Raw genomic sequence first — 17901 nt, 5'->3', positions numbered from 1 at the left:
TACACAATTTTACACTTGCACGATTTGTGCTTTACGGTTGCATGCTGAGAATAGCAGATCTACAAGCTCACAACGCGCCGCGTGAACTAGTAAATCTCTTCTCCTCTAGTTCCTCCCTAACATTTTAGTCTAGTTTATATCTGTTGTCAATATGTAGGCTTAGTTTTAGTCATCGTTAATATCTATGGTGATACTGGACACAAAACATAGTTCCATGTGACAGAGCTCTAAGTTGAACGAAAGTTGCTAGAATGGGCCAACAATACAAATGACGCTACTTTTGTCTTTTTAATGCGTGGCCACCAGACCTCCACCAAATGACCAGAACCATACTCAATATTCACCAAAACCAGACCAGAACTCCCACCACAGGACTCAGGCATACCTTTACAACCACTATGTTAATTAATTCCTACAGCTTTAAGTTCAAACATCTGAAGTAACGCTTTAAGTAGAAGTATCAATACTGCAATGTAGTAATACTCTGTTATAAGTAAATGTCGGGAATTCAATATTTACTTGAGTAATAGTACAAAAATATTGGTATAATAATGTGCTTTACAGTATGAAAAGTAAAAGTACTCATTATGCAGACTGTTCCATTTCACACATTTTGAAATGTATACAAACTATAGCAGTTTGGAGTTGGTGAAATGGGTCTAAATGTTGGTCTGACGGGCCAGACGAATGTCGAGGGAGGCGCCTGGAGCAGCGCGCGGCGGCGCTGCCTGTGAGAACGCAGTGGACGACAGCAAAGGGTATAAAGTCACATGACGTGAGGTCATCGCCATGTTGGCTTGTGGTGGACGATAACAGATCGGTAACTCTGAGAGTTGAACACTCTTAGAGTTAAAGGGTGTCTTTGCAAACATTTGAGAAGCACTAATGTAGGTGTGTGTGTGTGTGTGTGTGTGTGTGCGCGTGCGTGCGTGCGTGTTGCCTTTTTTGGAACAGTCCTAAAAGTGTATTATTATTATATTTATTATTATTATTTAGACTGGTTGGTCCTTGATCAAATTAAATAGGTATCATTTTGGGGGTCCTTGGCACCAAAGAGTCTGAGAACTATACCGATTAAGTATGTCAGGTATTAATGCCTTAAACAGCTCCCTTGGAGGAGCAAGTTACGGCCGGGTTCTTTTGCAGGGTCGTTACACTATTCTCGATATCATAAAAAAGGCAATAAAATAAAAGCATAGTCACCTGTTTCAAAGTGTTGAAGAGACGTCAGCCAGAGAAGAGTCTTGGTGGAAGTGTGGCCAGTGGACAGTGGGGAGACGACTTTATACACAAGTGTGTGCGCGAGCGAGTGCATGTGTGTTGTTGTTGATTATGTTCTTCGTATGTCAGTTGATACTATCAATGATAAGGGCTACCAACTGAACCCTATAGCAGAAGCTTGATCACGTCATCCTGCAAAATACCTAACCGACACAGACGTCGCTGATGACATACCGCGCTTATCAGTCAATCATTGTAATACGCTCAGGCTCTCCTTCAGTCTCTTGAGCAGGCCTCCAACTGTGTTAATTGGTCTTTATCTCAACGAGACGAAAACTGAATCAGGAAATATATGCAAATCCAACAATAGCCACATTATAAAAACACTTAACAACACTCCTCTGAAACAGGTTGATGACTACAAGTATTTGGGTTCATATATATCTTCGTCCCAAAAGGACTGCTCAGCCTGCAATGACATGCATGCATGCATGCATGCATGCATGCATGCATGCGCGCGCGCGCGTGTGTGTGTGTGTGTGTGTGTGTGTGTGTGTGTGTGTGTACGTGCGCAACATGTCGCACCTCCTCGCAACCGCCATTGATCTCCATCGTCGCAAGGACTTCCACGCTGCAATGAGTTGCGAAAGCAAGCCTTGTTTTGCAATATAATTGTAACCATTTGAATGACTCTAAAAACAGCTTTCTATTGGAGTGAAAACCTTCTAAAATGTAATAGGGCTGTCAATCGATTCAAATATTTAATGGCGATTAATCGCATGATCAAGGTCCATAATTTATTTTACATTTGAGCCACATGCCACCATTTGATGAGATTTAGCCTCGCAGACCCAAACTAAAGAATATGTCTTGTGTGCCTTTATTGAAAGTTACAGTGAAGATGGGCAGTGAAGCAAAGGTCGTCATTTTTTTATTCTCCTCCTGGTGCTGCGGCCATCTTGGATCCTATGCACAATATAAACAGAAGGGTGGAGCCGAGAAAGGCCGTTATTGAGAGGTGGTAGACACATTTTTCTCACATTCCCTAACTGTGGGCATTAGAAGCCGTCGGGTTACACTACGGCCCGCAGGCTTGTGTCCCGTCCATCATGTGACACCATGTTCTTGTTCCATCCAAGTAACATTGTTCGAAAAACTCACTGTTTGATATAGCAGACCCCGTCTGTTCAACTTTATTTTCACTTCACTGGTTTACGGTAAAGATGTGACTTTATTGTCAGTTCACTGGTTTACAAAGATGTAACTTTATTGTCACATTACTGGTTTACAGTGTAGAGAAGTTGGTGAAACATAATTATGTTGCATAAAGCTCCATATATGGTGTTGTTGTTATTCATAAATGGAGGAGAAATAACAGGAGGTGAGCAGGAGAATCATAACAAAGATGCATAAAAATAAAGATGCAAATGCAATAAAGATACATACAGATAAATACAATGCAAAATACAGTTCTTTTCAATAAAATAAAATGTAGTTACTTTTCATCATGGTTTCAATCTTTGAGAACATAATGGATACTGAGAAGAAAATACTTGCATATTAAAGGAGTAGTTCAACCCTAAATGACCTTTTTTCTACCAATTACTCACACACGATGGAGACTTGAATTCCTGCGCTTTGCACACAAGTAAGTTGCCCATGATCGGCCTACTTGTGCCCGAGCAGAGTGTGCAACTTATCTCTGACTCTTGTCAACTTACCCCAATCAAGTTATTGAAACATCTGACATATAGAGTTAATATATAACATTGGTTATGTCATCCACATACGTCTTTTAAACATGTTTTACATAAACACATATAGTTACGTCGTCAACCAATCCCTGATTGGCTGAACAACGCCACCAACACAAGGAGGCGATCCAAAGGGTCAAAGGGACCCTTTGGATCGGTGCTACCCTCTACCGTCCGGCCGGACAGGTGCTACCCTCTATCTCAGACAGGGCGATCATTTTGCGGGTTTCAGATGGGTCTGCGGAAGTGCTGCTGGTCTGAGGCGTCTCTTCAGCGAATGCCTTCTCCAGAACCTTTAGGACGGACCTGCTGCGGAACACGTCCTTGTAACCCTGACCCATGAACACGTACAGCAGCGGGTTCACGCAGCTGTTGACAAGTGTCAGGGTGTAGGTGATGGGGATCCCGAATCTGATCACAATATTCAGCGCACTGCCTTTGGACACCGGCTGATTCACAGCAAACATCAGCCATATGATGTGATAGGGGAGCCAGCACAGGAAGAACACGGCGATAACGGTCGCTATGATTTTGAAGGAGCGACCCGATTGGCTGGCCAGCAAGCGATTGTTCCTGAGCCGGTAGACGATGACGGAATAGCAGGAGACGATGGCGGCGAAAGGAACCACGAATGCCACAACAAAGTTAGTGGTGACCGTGGGGAGGTCACGATAGTCCCAGCAGAGATATTTGAAATCCTTATAGAACACGTAAGGAGAGCTGAGAGCCAACGACAGCACCCAGACACCCAAACTCACCCAGGAGGCATTTCTGACGGTGCGGTGGTTCTGGGTCCATACTGGACACACCATGCACACGCATCTGTCCACGCTGATGACCACCAGTATGAAGATGCTGGCGTGTATGTTCATGTAGAAAACTATGATGTTCATCATGCAAACGAACCAGCCGAAAGGCCAGCGGCCGCCCAGAGCTCTCGTCGTGATGCTCAGGGGCAGGAACGCCGTGACCAGGAAGTCGGCCACGGCCAGGTTGAGGTACCAGACGGTGCTGACGGTTTTCTTCATCCTGAAGCCCGTCGCCCAGATGACCACGCCGTTCCCCAACACGCCGAGCACCAAGACCACGCTGTAGATGACCACGGACATGGTGTGGATGGATTTCATGATTCTATCGAGGGCATCCTCACCGCCTCCTGAGCTGCCCGCAGACTGATCCGTCTCGTTAACGTGATAAACAGCAGGTGTGGTCATGTTCTCCATCGTCCTGGAACCTAAAATAACAAAACAATGAATATGAGGTACATGCTTTGATTTAACATGCATGTGTGTGTGTGTGTGTGCGTGTGCGTGTGTGTGTGTGTGTGTGTGTGTGTGTTCGCCTTTTTCCGAATCCGAAATATGATGTACATCATACTTAATGACCCAGATTGCGTCTCACTTTGTCCTTTACTACCCTAAACAAAGTCCATAGACTTGGCTGGCAAAGCATCACCCTAAACAAACATTAAAAGTCCATATACTTGGCTGGCAAAGCATTACCCTGAACAAACATTAAAAGTCCATAGACTTGGCTGGCCTATAATTCCGGAAGCCAAGTAAAAAATATACTATATATACTGAAAATGTGTACAACACATGTATCTGAGTATGTTGTGTTTGTCAAATTGATCACCTACAGTTGATTTTGTCTACAAAATTGTATTTTGGCGGTGCCTTGATGGCGTCATAATACGCAATTTTACACATGGTTGCACGCTGAGAATAGCAGATCTACAAGCTCACAACACGCCGCACGAGCTAGTGAACATAAAATGTCTACTGGATCTCTTCTCCTCTAGTTCCTCCCTAACATTTTAGTCTAGTTTATATCTGTTGACAAAATTGTCAATATATGTAGGCCTAGTTTTAGTCATCGTAGCTTAGTTTTTATTTATTTTTCGTCAGAGAAAAAAGTCGACAAACATTTTTTTGTCATAGTTTTTGTCAATGAAATCAACCCTGTCCAAACATTGTTATCGAGTAAAATAATTAATAATCTGATGACCGGTAGATTCATAATGAATTAATAATCTGATGACTGATGCAGCCTCCAGTGGAGAAGAGATCCTGTAGAACTAAAAGACAAATCATTTAAAAAAAGATTGGCTGTTTTCAGCGTGCAACCAAGTGTAAAATAAGCCATTACAACGCCATGTCGTAAGATTCAGTCGTCTAAATATAATATATAGGCTACACAGTGGGTTGTTTCTTAAAGGGTTACTTCAAAGGACAACTTTAGTATTTTTCAACCAAGGTTCATGTTTTAGGTTGTTATTACAGAAAGTAAAAGATGTGTGTAAATCTTTTGAGGCGAGCAATGAGGTATCTATACCTGGTGATACTGGACACAAAAAAAATATTTCCATGTGACAGAGGACAACTAAAGTTGCTCTACATGAGAGAAGTAGGGCAACAATACAATGACTCTAGTTTTGTGAATTCATTTATTTGTTAATGTGTGGTTAATGTGTTTGTTATGTACCTGGCCTAGGGGGTGCCAAGATACACAACAAAAAACAGGGGAGACGCAGTTTACAAAAGAAATAGAATTCATTAACTAAACAAAAATAAGTAAATGTAAGGAATAAATCATGATTGAACATGAAGTGTGGAGATCAGTAGTCAGTGGTGTAGTGCGTGTATGCATGAGTGAGATGTATGTGTGTGCGTGTTGTATGTATTAACAGAAATGTTGAGAAGTGTGCAGGAGGCAAATGAAAGGAACAGATCTCGGGAAGGACTGGCTCCAAAACTGTGGAATGCACTTCCCATTGCAGTCAGAACTGCAGCATCACTCCCAATCTTCCGCCGTAGTCTGAAAACCCACCTTTTCAGACTCCATCATGGCCCATAGCACTTACCCCACCCCCCTTAGATAGCATTTCTGTAGACTTAGATAGCATCTGATACAGACTTATAGCATGTTATGTAGACAGCACTATAATTGCATTTTATATAGTTGTAGGAGCCGATCTACTATAGGCCATTACATCATGTATGTGCCATCATGCCATGTCTAACATTCCTGTTAGTGTGCTTTGTCACCCTCTACAGACAGGGCAGAGAGGACATAAATGACCTGGCCATCAGAGGGCCAGGTGTTGTTGATTGGAGGTTCACAGTTTTTTACGTCTGGTTTTTGTTCTACACCTCCTATATTCTCAGTTACAGTTATATGCTAAAAGTATCTTTATTTTTGTTTTCAACTTGGATCAAATAAACCTTTTGAGTTCAACTTTAAACTCTTCGTCTGGACATTCCTCTTTTCCCTTTTTTGGTCAAGTTTGCTGCACAAAGCCAGTCAGTTGGAAAAAGGTACTCTCAGTCAACCACCGCAAAGAACAAAAGGTCTCTATAATAGTCATAGCACGCCATAGTACATATGTATAGCATAGTAGTATATATATATATATATATAGTTTATATGTATAGTCTCATAATATAGATATTCCACTGTTACTTTCTTAGCTTACGCATGTTTTATGATGTATTCCCATGCTTTTTGTTCTTGCTTAATGTAAATCGCTCTGGATTAAGAGCGTCTGCTAAATGCTTAAATTGTAAATTGAAGCAGGCATTTATAGGGCGTCGACACCCGGGCCCAGGTGCGAGCCACTTAGGCTGATCATCATGTCTAGCTCTGCTCCCCAATCCTATAGACCGATTCCGTACCGGTTTCATGGTCGCAGCCTACGTATTTCCTGTAGGCGGACTCGACATAGCTGCGGGAGCAAAACCCTCACCAGGCGCACCTCTTCCACTACAGTGAACGGCAGAGTGACTGATGTTAGTTTGCCTCAAACTTTACTCCTTTACCTGATTTTTTACTAACACTAACATTACAAAGATGCCCAGAACATCGAGATGAACCTTTGTAGTTTATGGCTGCTCCAACAGTAGTGGCAACATAAAAATAAAATAAAAACGGAATGTCTAATATCCACCGCGATGGCGGAGACCAGAGCCATTGAGTAATGGTTGAGACAAAGCAGTGAAAGATACATAACGCCAGTCTTACCCAATACCAAATATTTCTGTTTTATTAACACAAGGCTGCTGTACTTTATACCTCATACTTTAAATGCTTAGTATGATGTATAAAATACAGCAGCCTTGTGTTCATAAAACAGAAAGATTGGGTATTGGGTAAGACTGAAATTATGTATCTTGCAGGATTCTTCACTGCTTTGTCTCAACCATTACTCAATGGCTCTGGTCTCAGCCATCGCGGTGGATATTAGACATTCCGTTTTATTTTATTTGTTATGTTGCCACTACTGTTGGAGCAGCCATAAACTACACAGGTTCATCTCGATGTTCTGGGCATCTTTGTAATGTTAGTGTTAGTAAAAAAGCAGGTAAAGGAGTAAAGTTTGAGGCAAACTAACATCAGTCACTCTGCCGTTCACTGTAGTGGAAGAGATGCGCCTGGTGAGGGTTTTACCCCCGCAGCTACGTCGAGTCCGCCTACAGGAAATACGTAGGCTGCGACCATGAAACCGGTACGGAATCGGTCTATTGGATACAAAGAACAGAGGTTACTATAGGGCAAACAGTAAACACAACATATACCTAAACCAGACAAGCTAAGAGTAATATACATATAACACACAATATAGGGAACCGTCACACCATGCAGACCCCCAAATAAACAGAAATACTTATTATTCACCTAAACCAGACCATAACTCCCACCACAGGACTCAGGCAATCAATGCATACCTTTACAACCACTATGTTAATGAAAATGATTTCCTACAGCTTTGAGTCAAAACACCTGAAGTAGAAGTATCAATACTGCAATGTAGTAATACTCTGTTATAAGTAAATGTCGGGAATTCAATATTTACTTGAGTAATAGTACAAAAATATTGGTATAAAAATGTGCTTAAAGTACGAAAAGTAAAAATACTCATTATGCAGACTGTTCCATTTCACACGTTTTGAAATGTATACAAACTATAGTTTGGAGTTGGTGAAATGGGTCTGAATGTTGGTCTGACGGGCCAGACGAATATCGAGGGAGGCGCCTGGAGCCGCACGCAGCGGCGCTGCCTGTGAGAACGCAGTGGACTGGAGCCGCGCGCTCAGCGGCGCTGCGTGTGAGAACGCAGTGGACGACTGCAAAGGGTATAAAGTCAGTGACGTGTGAGGTCATCGCCATGTTGGGTTGTGGTGGACCATAACAGATCGGTAACTCTGAGTGTGTTCAAATGGAAGGTTGAACACTCTAAAGGCTCATACATAGTCTGGATTACTGCTTTGGATTACTACAACATGACGTCACGAGCCGTGGTGAAGAGCAAACCACTGCCACCGCTCCAGCCCTTCACCACCGCTCAACGTTATTTCAGCTCCAGGGTCAGCTCACCACCGGCGCGGTGGTCACCTCACCACCGAAAATCCAGACTATGAATAGGCCTTTAGAGTTAAAGGGTGTCTTTGCAAACATTTGAGAAGCACTAATGTAGGTGTGTGTGTGTTGCCTTTTTTGGAACAGTCCTGAAAGTGTATTATTATTATATTTATTATTGTTATTATTATTATTATTATTATTTAGACTGGGTGGTCCTTGATCAAATTAAATATCGTTTTTGGGGTCCTTGGCACCAAAGAGTCTGAGAACTATACCGATTATATGTAATTCTGTCGAATGATTTAGAAAGCTTTTTGATGAATCGGCCAGGTATCAATGCCTTAAACAGCTCCCTTTGATGAGCAAGTTACGGCCGGGTTATTTTGCAGGGTTGTTACACTATTCTCGATATCATAAAAAAGGCAATACAATAAAAGCATAGTCACCTGTTTCAAAGTGTTGAAGAGACGTCAGCCAGAGAAGAGTCTTGGTGGAAGTGTGGAGACGACTTTATACACAAGTGCGTGCGTGCGTTTGTATGTGTGTCCTACAAAGGACTGTATATAGCCAGGCATGCTATTGCCAAAGATGTGTCACCTATGTTTCATTCTTACGTAGTGTTTCACAAAACATCCTGTGTGAAACCAGAAATGTTTCAATGCAATGACCCAACCGCGTTTGCAAATATAACTGCAAATACACCAGATGTCATAATTAGATTAGAACAGCAGAGATGTTTTTCTAATGGAAGTTGGCTGTGCTTTTGATTCAAGTTTAGAGGAAGCTTTCCTTACAAAACAAGTAAAATATCAACCATTAGTACAGACCATTATACAACTGGGCTATACGTGTCAGCTCATTGTTTTTATATTTGGCAGCCGGGCCATGTCCACAGGCTAGTGGTCAGAGGCTTGAGGATTATAGGGTTGTCAAAGTGTAAGGCAAAGCAGCTTGCAACATACTGTTCAATCTCCTCCATTATAGGTCTATTTGGAGGAGAAGGTGCTTTTTGTACCCATGATTTACTTTCGGTGTTGGTAATATGACAGACTGAAGTGACCAATGTTTGCTGTGAATAAGTTCATGTGTTCAATTCAATTCAATTCAATTCAATTTTATTATAGTGTCAAATCACAACAAGTTGTCTCAAGACACTTTACAACCAACAAAGATCCACCCAGAGCAAGCAATATTGCGACAATGGTAACGAAAAACTCCCCTTTAGGAAGAAACATGTGTTGCCTATATTCTATCGACACTTTTCCTGGGCTGTGTGTGCTCCAGTTCCTGCTGATTTCATTGGATATCATTGGTCATCTGACCAGTTTTATGTGTGTGTGTGTGTGTGTGTGTGTGTGTGTGTGTGTGTGTGTGTGTGTGTGTGTGTGTGTGCATGGGTGCGCAACATGTCGCACCTCCTCGCAACCACCATTGATCTCCATCGTCCGTACTTCTGTGCTGCAATGAGTTGCAAAAGCAAGCCTTGTTTTGCAATATAATTGTTGTAACCATTTGAATGACTCTAAAAACAGCTTTCTGTTGGAGTGAAAACCTTCTAAAATATAATAGGGCTGTCAATCGATTCAAATATTTAATGGCGATTAATCGCATGATCAAGGTCCATTATTCATTCTACATTTGAGCCACATGCCACCATTTGATGAGATTTAGCCTCGCAGACCCAAACTAAAGAATATGTCTTGTGTGCCTTTATTGAAAGTTACAGTGAAGATGGACAGTGAAGCAAAGGTCGTCATTGTTTTATTCAAGCCTTAATTTTTTATAGTCGATTATCCTTTCATTTTTTATACTCTAATATCCCTTTGAATATGGAATATTTGTTTGCAGCACTACATTCAGCAGCAGCAGCAGCAGACAACGTTGTCTTGTATTTGTATGCAGCAGCAGCAGTCAACAACAGTGGAGCAACAATCAGCAAACGGCGGATATGAAAAGGGGAGTTCAGAGCTTCGGCTTCGGGGAAGCACACGATCGAGGTGTGGAAATTAGAACGAGCGGGCGGGCGAGAGCCACTGAAATGGACGAGAAGTTATCTGTGATCTAATGACGCCCATTTGGAGAGAGAGAGAGAGGAGGAGGAGGGGTGAGAGAAAGAGAGAGAGAAGGGGGAGGGGAGAGAGAGGGAGGGGTCGACATATGCCCTTACTGGGCTGCATTCAAGACATTGCCTTGTGTCTGACACCTGACTTGTGTCTGAACAGCTTTGATGGATGTGTTCTGCGTGTTGTCCAAAGTTCACACAAATCGGTACACATGATCTCGTGATCGATACGGATTTGTCTGATTCTAGTTTTGCCCATAACCCCTCCCTCTGCGCTGCGTGTGAGAACTCTCACAGGCAGCGCCGCTGCGCGCAGCTCCAGGCGCCTCCCTCGACATTCGTTTGGCCCGTCAGACCAACATTCAGACCCATTTCACCAACTCCAAACTATAGTTTGTATACATTTCAAAACGTGTGAAATGGAACAGTCTGCATGATGAGTATTTTTACTTTTCGTACTTTAAGCACATTTTTATACCAATATTTTTGTACTACTACTCAATTAAATATTGAATTCCCGACATTGTGTGTTATATGTAACATCATATTTCGGATTCGGAAAAAGGCGAACACACACACACACACACACACACACACACACACACACACACACACACACACACACACACACACACACACACACACACACACACACACACACACACACACACACACACACACACACACACACACACACACACACACATGTTAAATCAAAGCATGTACCTCATATTCATTGTTTTGTTATTTTAGGTTCCAGGACGATGGAGAACATGACCACACCTGCTGTTCATCAAGTTAACGAGACGGATCAGTCTGCGGGCAGCTCAGGAGGCGGTGAGGATGCCCTCGATAGAATCATGAAATCCATCCACACCATGTCCGTGGTCATCTACAGCCTGGTCTTGGTGCTCGGCGTGTTGGGGAACGGCGTGGTCGACATATGCCCTTACTGGGCTGCATTCAAGACATTGCCTTGTGTCTGACACCTGACTTGTGTCTGAACAGCTTTGATGGATGTGTTCTGCCCCCCCCCCCCCACCCCCCCTCTCCCCCCATCAAACAAAATGTTTGGTCAAACCACTGGGCTTCGATTGGAAATGCATTGGAGCGGCATTTAAACACAGACACAAGACAAACGCAAAGGCGGGTGTCTTGAATGCAGCTCAGTAAGGGCATATGTCGACCCCACCCCAACTCATCAGAATGCTGCGGGGGTAAGAGATTCTGGGAATCTCGCCGTCGCGGCATTCAGCCGCATGGGTGGAGCTTAATTTCCTTCCACCAGCTCTCTAAAAACCAGGAAGAGACTCCTGCTCTGAGCGGAAAACTGCCGCGCCTATAGACCCCTAAGTGTGGAAACACCCTTTCCGGGAATCTGGCCGTAGCGGCTTTCTGCTGCCCATCTCTCCACCCATCTAGCTTAATTTCCATCCACCAGCTGTCTAAAAACCAGGAAGAGACGCCTGGCACGAGTGGCTTTTTGGCCGCCCCTTGATGCCCAAGTGTGCTTACACCCTGTGAGTACAAAGCTTTTGACCACGGTCACATTATTATTGCGTCATCAATATCTGTGAAATATAATCGGGATTCTTTTTTAGACCGGTTCGATACCGATATGGCATTTGTCGTGGCCCCAACTTTTTTGATATTGTTGATTTTGTCCAAAGATCACACAAATCGGTAGTCCTACACATGATCTCGTGATCAATACGGATTTGTCTGATTCTAGTTTTGCCCATAACCTCTCTCTCTCTCTCTCTCTCTCTCTCTCTCTCTCTCTCTCTCTCTCTCTCTCTCTCTCTCTCTCTCTCTCTCTCTCTCTCTCTCTCTCTCTCTCTCTCTCTCTCTCTCTCTCTCTCTCTCACTCTCCATATGGGCGTCATTAAATCACAGATAACTTCTCGTCCATTTCAGTGGCTCTCGCCCGCCCGCTTGTTCTAATTTCCACACCTCGATCGTACGCTTCCCCGAAGCCGAAGCTCTGAACTTCCCTTTTTATATCCGCCGTTTGCTGATTGTTGCTCCACTGTTGTTGACTGCTGCTGCTGCTGCATACAAATACAAGACAATGTTGTCTGCTGCAGAATGTAGTGCTGCAAACAAATATTCCACATTCAAAGGGATATTAGAGTATAAACATTTTAAGGATAATCGACTATAAAAAATTAAGGCTTGAATAAAAAATGACGACCTTTGCTTCACTGTAACTTTCAATAAAGGCACACAAGACATATTCTTTAGTTTGGGTCTGTGAGGCTAAATCTCATCAAATGGTGGCATGTGGCTCAAATGTAGAATAAACAATGGACCTTGATCATGCGATTAATCACGATTAAATACAGTATTTGAAACGATTGACAGCCCTATTATATTTTAGAAGGTTTTCACTCCAACAGAAAGCTGTTTTTAGAGTCATTCAAATGGTTACAATTATATTGCAAAACAAGGCTTGCTTTCTGTGTGTTTCTGTGTGCAGGCCGGCCTAATAAGGCCAGACCGCACCGATGCAACTCATTGCAGCACGGAAGTGACTGACATGTGCACGCACTTGTGTATAAAGTTGTTTCCCCACTGTCTACTGGCCACACTTCCACCAAGACTCTTCTCTGGCTGACGTCTCTTCAACACTTTGAAACAGGTGACTATGCTTTTATTTTATTGCCTTTTTTATGATATCGAGAATAGTGTAACGACCCTGCAAAAGAACCCGGCCGTAACTTGCTCCTCCAAGGGAGCTGTTTAAGGCATTAATACCTGACATACTTAATCGGTATAGTTCTCAGACTCTTTGGTGCCAAGGACCCCAAAATGATACCTATTTAATTTGATCAAGGACCACCCAGTCTAAATAATAATAATAAATATAATAATAATAATACACTTTCAGGACTGTTCCAAAAAAGGCAACACACACACACACACACACACACACACACACACACACACACACACATGCATGTTAAATCAAAGCATGTACCTCATATTAATTGTTTTGTTATTTTAGGTTTCAGGACGATGGAGAACATGACCACACCTGCTGTTTATCACGTTAACAATACAATCAACATCATGTCCGCAGTCATCTACAGCGTGGTCTTGGTGCTCGGCGTGGTGGGGAACGGCGTGGTCATCTGGGCGACGGGCTTCAGGATGAAGAAAACCGTCAGCACCGTCTGGTACCTCAACCTGGCCGTGGCCGACTTCCTGGTCATGGCGATCTTGCCCCTGAGCATCACGACGAGAGTTCTGAACGGCCGCTGGGCTTTCGGCTGGTTCGTTTGCATGATGGACATCATAGTTTTCTACATGAACGCACGCGCCAGCATCCTTATATTGGTGGTCATCAGCGTGGACAGATGCGTGTGCATGGTGTGTCCAGTATGGACCCAGAACCACCGCACCGTCAGAAAGGCCTCCTGGGTGAGTTTGGGTGTCTGGGTGCTGTCGTTGGCTCTCAGCTCCCCTTACGTGTTCTATAAGGATTTCAAATATCTCTGCTGGGACTATCCTGACCTCCCCACGGTCACCACTAACTTTGTTGTGGCATTCGTGGTTCCTTTCGCCGCCATCGTCTCCTGCTATTCCGTCATCGTCTACCGGCTCAGGAACAATCGCTTGCTGGCCAGCCAATCAGGTCGCTCCTTCAAAATCATAGCGACCGTTATCGCCGTGTTCTTCCTGTGCTGGCTCCCCTATCACATCATATGGCTGATGTTTGCTGTGAATCAGCCGGTGTCCAAAGGCAGTGTGCTGAATATTGTGATCAGATTCGGGATCCCCATCACCTACGCCCTGACACTTGTCAACAGCTGCGTGAACCCGCTGCTGTACGTGTTCATGGGTCAGGATTTCAAGGACGTGTTCCGCAGCAGGTCCGTCCTAAAGGTTCTGGAGAAGGCATTCGCTGAAGAGACGCCTCAGACCAGCAGCACCGTCGCAGACCCATCTGAAAACCCGCAAAATGATCGCCCTGTCTGAGATAGAGGGTAGCACCTGTCCGCCCGGACGGTAGAGGGTAGCACCGATCCAAAGGGTCCCTTTGACCCTTTGGACCGCCTCCTTGTGTTGGTGGCGTTGTTCAGCCAATCAGGGATTGGTTGACGACGTAACTATATGTGTTTATGTAAAACATGTTTAAAAGACGTATGTGGATGACATAACCAATGATATATATTAACTCTATATGTCAGATGTTTCAATAACTTGATTGGGGTAAGTTGACAAGAGTCAGAGATAAGTTGCACGCTCTGCTCGGGCACAAGTAGGCCATTCATGGGCAACTTACTTGTGTGCAAAGCGCAGGAATTCAAGTCTCCATCGTGTTTGAGTAATTGGTAGAAAAAAGGTAATTTAGGGTTGAACTACTCCTTTAATATGCAAGTATTTTCTTCTCAGTATCCATTATGTTCTCAAAGATTGAAACCATGATGAAAAGTAACTGTCTTTACATTTTATTTTATTGAAAAAAACTGTATTTTGCATTGTATTTATCTGTATGTATCTTTATTTAATTTGCATCTTTATTTTTTATGCATCTTTGTTGTTATGATTCCCCTGCTCACCTCCTGTTATTTCTCCTCCATTTATGAATAACAACAACACCATATATGGAGCTTTATGCAACATAATTATGTTTCACCAACTTCTCTACACTGTAAACCAGTAATGTGACAATAAAGTTACATCTTTGTAAACCAGTGAACTGACAATAAAGTCACATCTTTACCGTAAACCAGTGAAGTGAAAATAAAGTTGAACAGACGGGGTCTGCTATATCAAATATGGTGTCACATGATGGGCGGGACACAAGCCCGTGGGCCGTAGTGTAACCCCACGGCTTCTAATGCCCACAGTCTCTGCTAATAGTTAGGGAATGTGAGCAAATTCCCTAACTATTAGCAGAGACTGTGGGCATTAGAAGCCGTCGGGCTACACTACGGCCCGCAGGCTTGTGTCCCGCCCATCATGTGACAAGTAACATTGTCCGAAAACACTCACTGTTTCATATAGCAGACCCCCCGTCTGTTTGTTTGTAGATAGCAAAGCAAACAGAGGCTTCCTCCGTTTATACATTTTAACATGCTTGAGAGGTAGACGGTGATCTATAGATTGTCATCTGCTTGTCATGTATGGTAAACATGTCGGCCCCACACTGTCGGCCCTCCGGCTCTGTGATCTGACAGTACACAACCCATCTGGGAGCACATATCTGACCCAGTATCAGTGGCAAGAAATCTTTTTTGAGGGGCGCTACGCGCTAGCCCCTCCTATACAGGTTTAATGTTTGTCTTTTAGTTCAATGTTTGTTTTGTAAACACATTGAAGGGAAAGTTATACGTCATAATGTGGCATTTACGTATTATTGTCTCTTATTGTTAATGGCGTTTAATGTTTGTACCGTTTGTTTTACATCACCATTACATCACCTAATCAACATAAGTTAGACTTTAATATATTAGCGCCCCTCACTTCACACGGGTGTGATTCTTTGAGGGGCACTAGCCACTCCTATAATTATGCCCAGCTTTGTCTGTTTGTGAGAACACAAACAAACACGATGATTTGATTGGCTGAGCAAAGTCCATATTGAGGATAAAAAGTGGGGGAAGAAAAGTGATTGGCCGGAATGATATTTGTGATGATTTGATTGGCTGAGCACGGAATGTGATGTATGATGAGAGCGCACCTCACTTCACACAAGTGTCATTTTAAAAATACTTTGTAAAGGTATCAACACCGCAATATAGATCTTTCTGGAATTCAAAAATCTAATAGAGTAAAAGTACAAAAGTTTTGGTATTGTTATTTTGAAAAACATGTTTGAATAGTTCAACTAGCCAATCTACATTGACACGTTGTGAGCTTGTAGACTGGCCATTTTAACAAAAATGGGTTAAAAAAAAAAAAAAAGGCAAAGAAGTTTAGGGATAAGGGGTTTAGCGGTGACGAAAATGGAGCCCTAAGTGTCTCGGTCAAGGACTGGGGGGAGGAAGCAACCGACCAAACAACCGCTCAGGGACTCTACGACAGACTGGGAGGAGGAACCAACCGACCAATCAACCGCTCAGGGACTCTACGACAGACTGGGAGGAGGAACCAACCGACCAATCAACCGCTCAGGGACTCTACGACAGACTGGGAGGAGGAACCAACCGACCAAACAACCGCTCAGGGACTCTACGACAGACTGGGAGGAGGAACCAACCGACCAAACAACCGGGGACATTCAATTCCCAGACGTCCTCTCCACCCATTCAGCTCTTACACACACACACACACACACACACACACACACACACACACACACACACACACACACACACACACACACACACACACACACACACACACACACACACACACACACACACACACAAAAAGATCTCTAACAAAACTCAAGCCAAGGTCAAGGTGGCCTTTATTATCCTGTTTATGAACTACAGAAGGTCAAGCCAACGAGGCTCCATAGATAGCAGTACACAAAGACAGGCACCTCCAGCAAACAATGACTAGACTGCATGCAGACGTGAGAAAACAGCTGCAGACACATTACAGCGTACAGTAAGCAAGGCACTCAGAGATGCCCCTACCCTTCAAACTTCCAAAACCACCCTCAAAACCCACCTCTTCAAAATTGCCTTCCCTAGCTAACCCTTTTCACTGTCTTTTAATGTTCTTTAGCTTTTAGTGTTTTTTTTCTAATAAAGTTGTTTTTATTTGTTGTTACCTCTGTAAAGCCCCCCCCCCCATTTAAAGCGTCTTTGTGTACTCAGAAAAGCGCTATATAAGTTTCAGATATTATTATTATTAGTGAAACTAGTTGTACAGACATGTTGAAGCTACCGTGCAACAACTTTATTAGTCAAATAAACTACAACTAGAACAGGCCACTCTTTGTTTTTTTAAACATATATTTTTTATCCCGCAATTTTGTAACCCATTTTTCACCCCTGTGTCAATCATCTAATGTGATCCTGGGCTCTACACACCCTCCACCAACCTAGTCCCCATATATGGGGGACAAGGGTAGAGCAACGGACTTGAACTCATGCTTCCTTCATGCCTGAGTGTCCAAGTTGCTCCTTTACACCTGACAGGGGGGAGTTTCCCTGGTTGGACGTAGTCACATAGCGCGTGGAAGGAACACGTTATTCCAACCAGTTCCTTTTCCCAACAGGCCACTCTTATGATATTGTTATTGACTAATATACATTTATTATTTTATTGGAAAAAGTAGACATTATAGCTAATGCTTTGGACACTTTATTTTAAATCTATGCGGAAAACCCTGCATGTTTACAAACATTACTGTATAGTTTTGTTATTTCCTACCGTAGTGCACGGTCTCTCCAGGAGGGGGGAGCAGAGAGCAGCAATGTGTTCTGCTTTAGTAAAAAGGATGGAGACAGAGTGAGAAAAGAAAGAAAGAAAGAAAGTTACTATGTTTACCCAGGGTAACTGGACTAAGCTCAATATCTTGTTTACAGCCAGGCCCTGCTCATA

The 17901-nt window shown here is 43.2% G+C and overlaps 2 protein-coding genes across 2 annotated transcripts; one reads left to right on the top strand and one right to left on the bottom strand.

Moving 5' to 3' along the window:
* Positions 1-3142: 3142 nt before the first annotated feature.
* LOC310873827 (chemerin-like receptor 1) lies at positions 3143-4198 on the bottom strand (the record flags this gene model as incomplete). Its single annotated transcript, XM_083786378.1, has 1 exon — positions 3143-4198. One exon carries the CDS (start codon positions 4196-4198, stop codon positions 3143-3145), a length of 1056 nt encoding a protein of 351 aa, XP_083642504.1.
* A 9215-nt stretch (positions 4199-13413) lies between these two features.
* Positions 13414-14376, top strand: LOC310873825 (chemerin-like receptor 1; the record flags this gene model as incomplete). The annotated part of the gene is made up of 1 exon (XM_083786376.1): positions 13414-14376. One exon carries the CDS (start codon positions 13414-13416, stop codon positions 14374-14376), a length of 963 nt encoding a protein of 320 aa, XP_083642502.1.
* Positions 14377-17901: the final 3525 nt, after the last annotated feature.

The sequence above is a fragment of the Protomyctophum parallelum genome (genome assembly GCF_964188405.1).
Source record: "Protomyctophum parallelum genome assembly, chromosome: 16".
NCBI classification, from domain to species: domain Eukaryota; kingdom Metazoa; phylum Chordata; class Actinopteri; order Myctophiformes; family Myctophidae; genus Protomyctophum; species Protomyctophum parallelum.
This window is presented reverse-complemented; position numbering and strand designations above follow the sequence as displayed.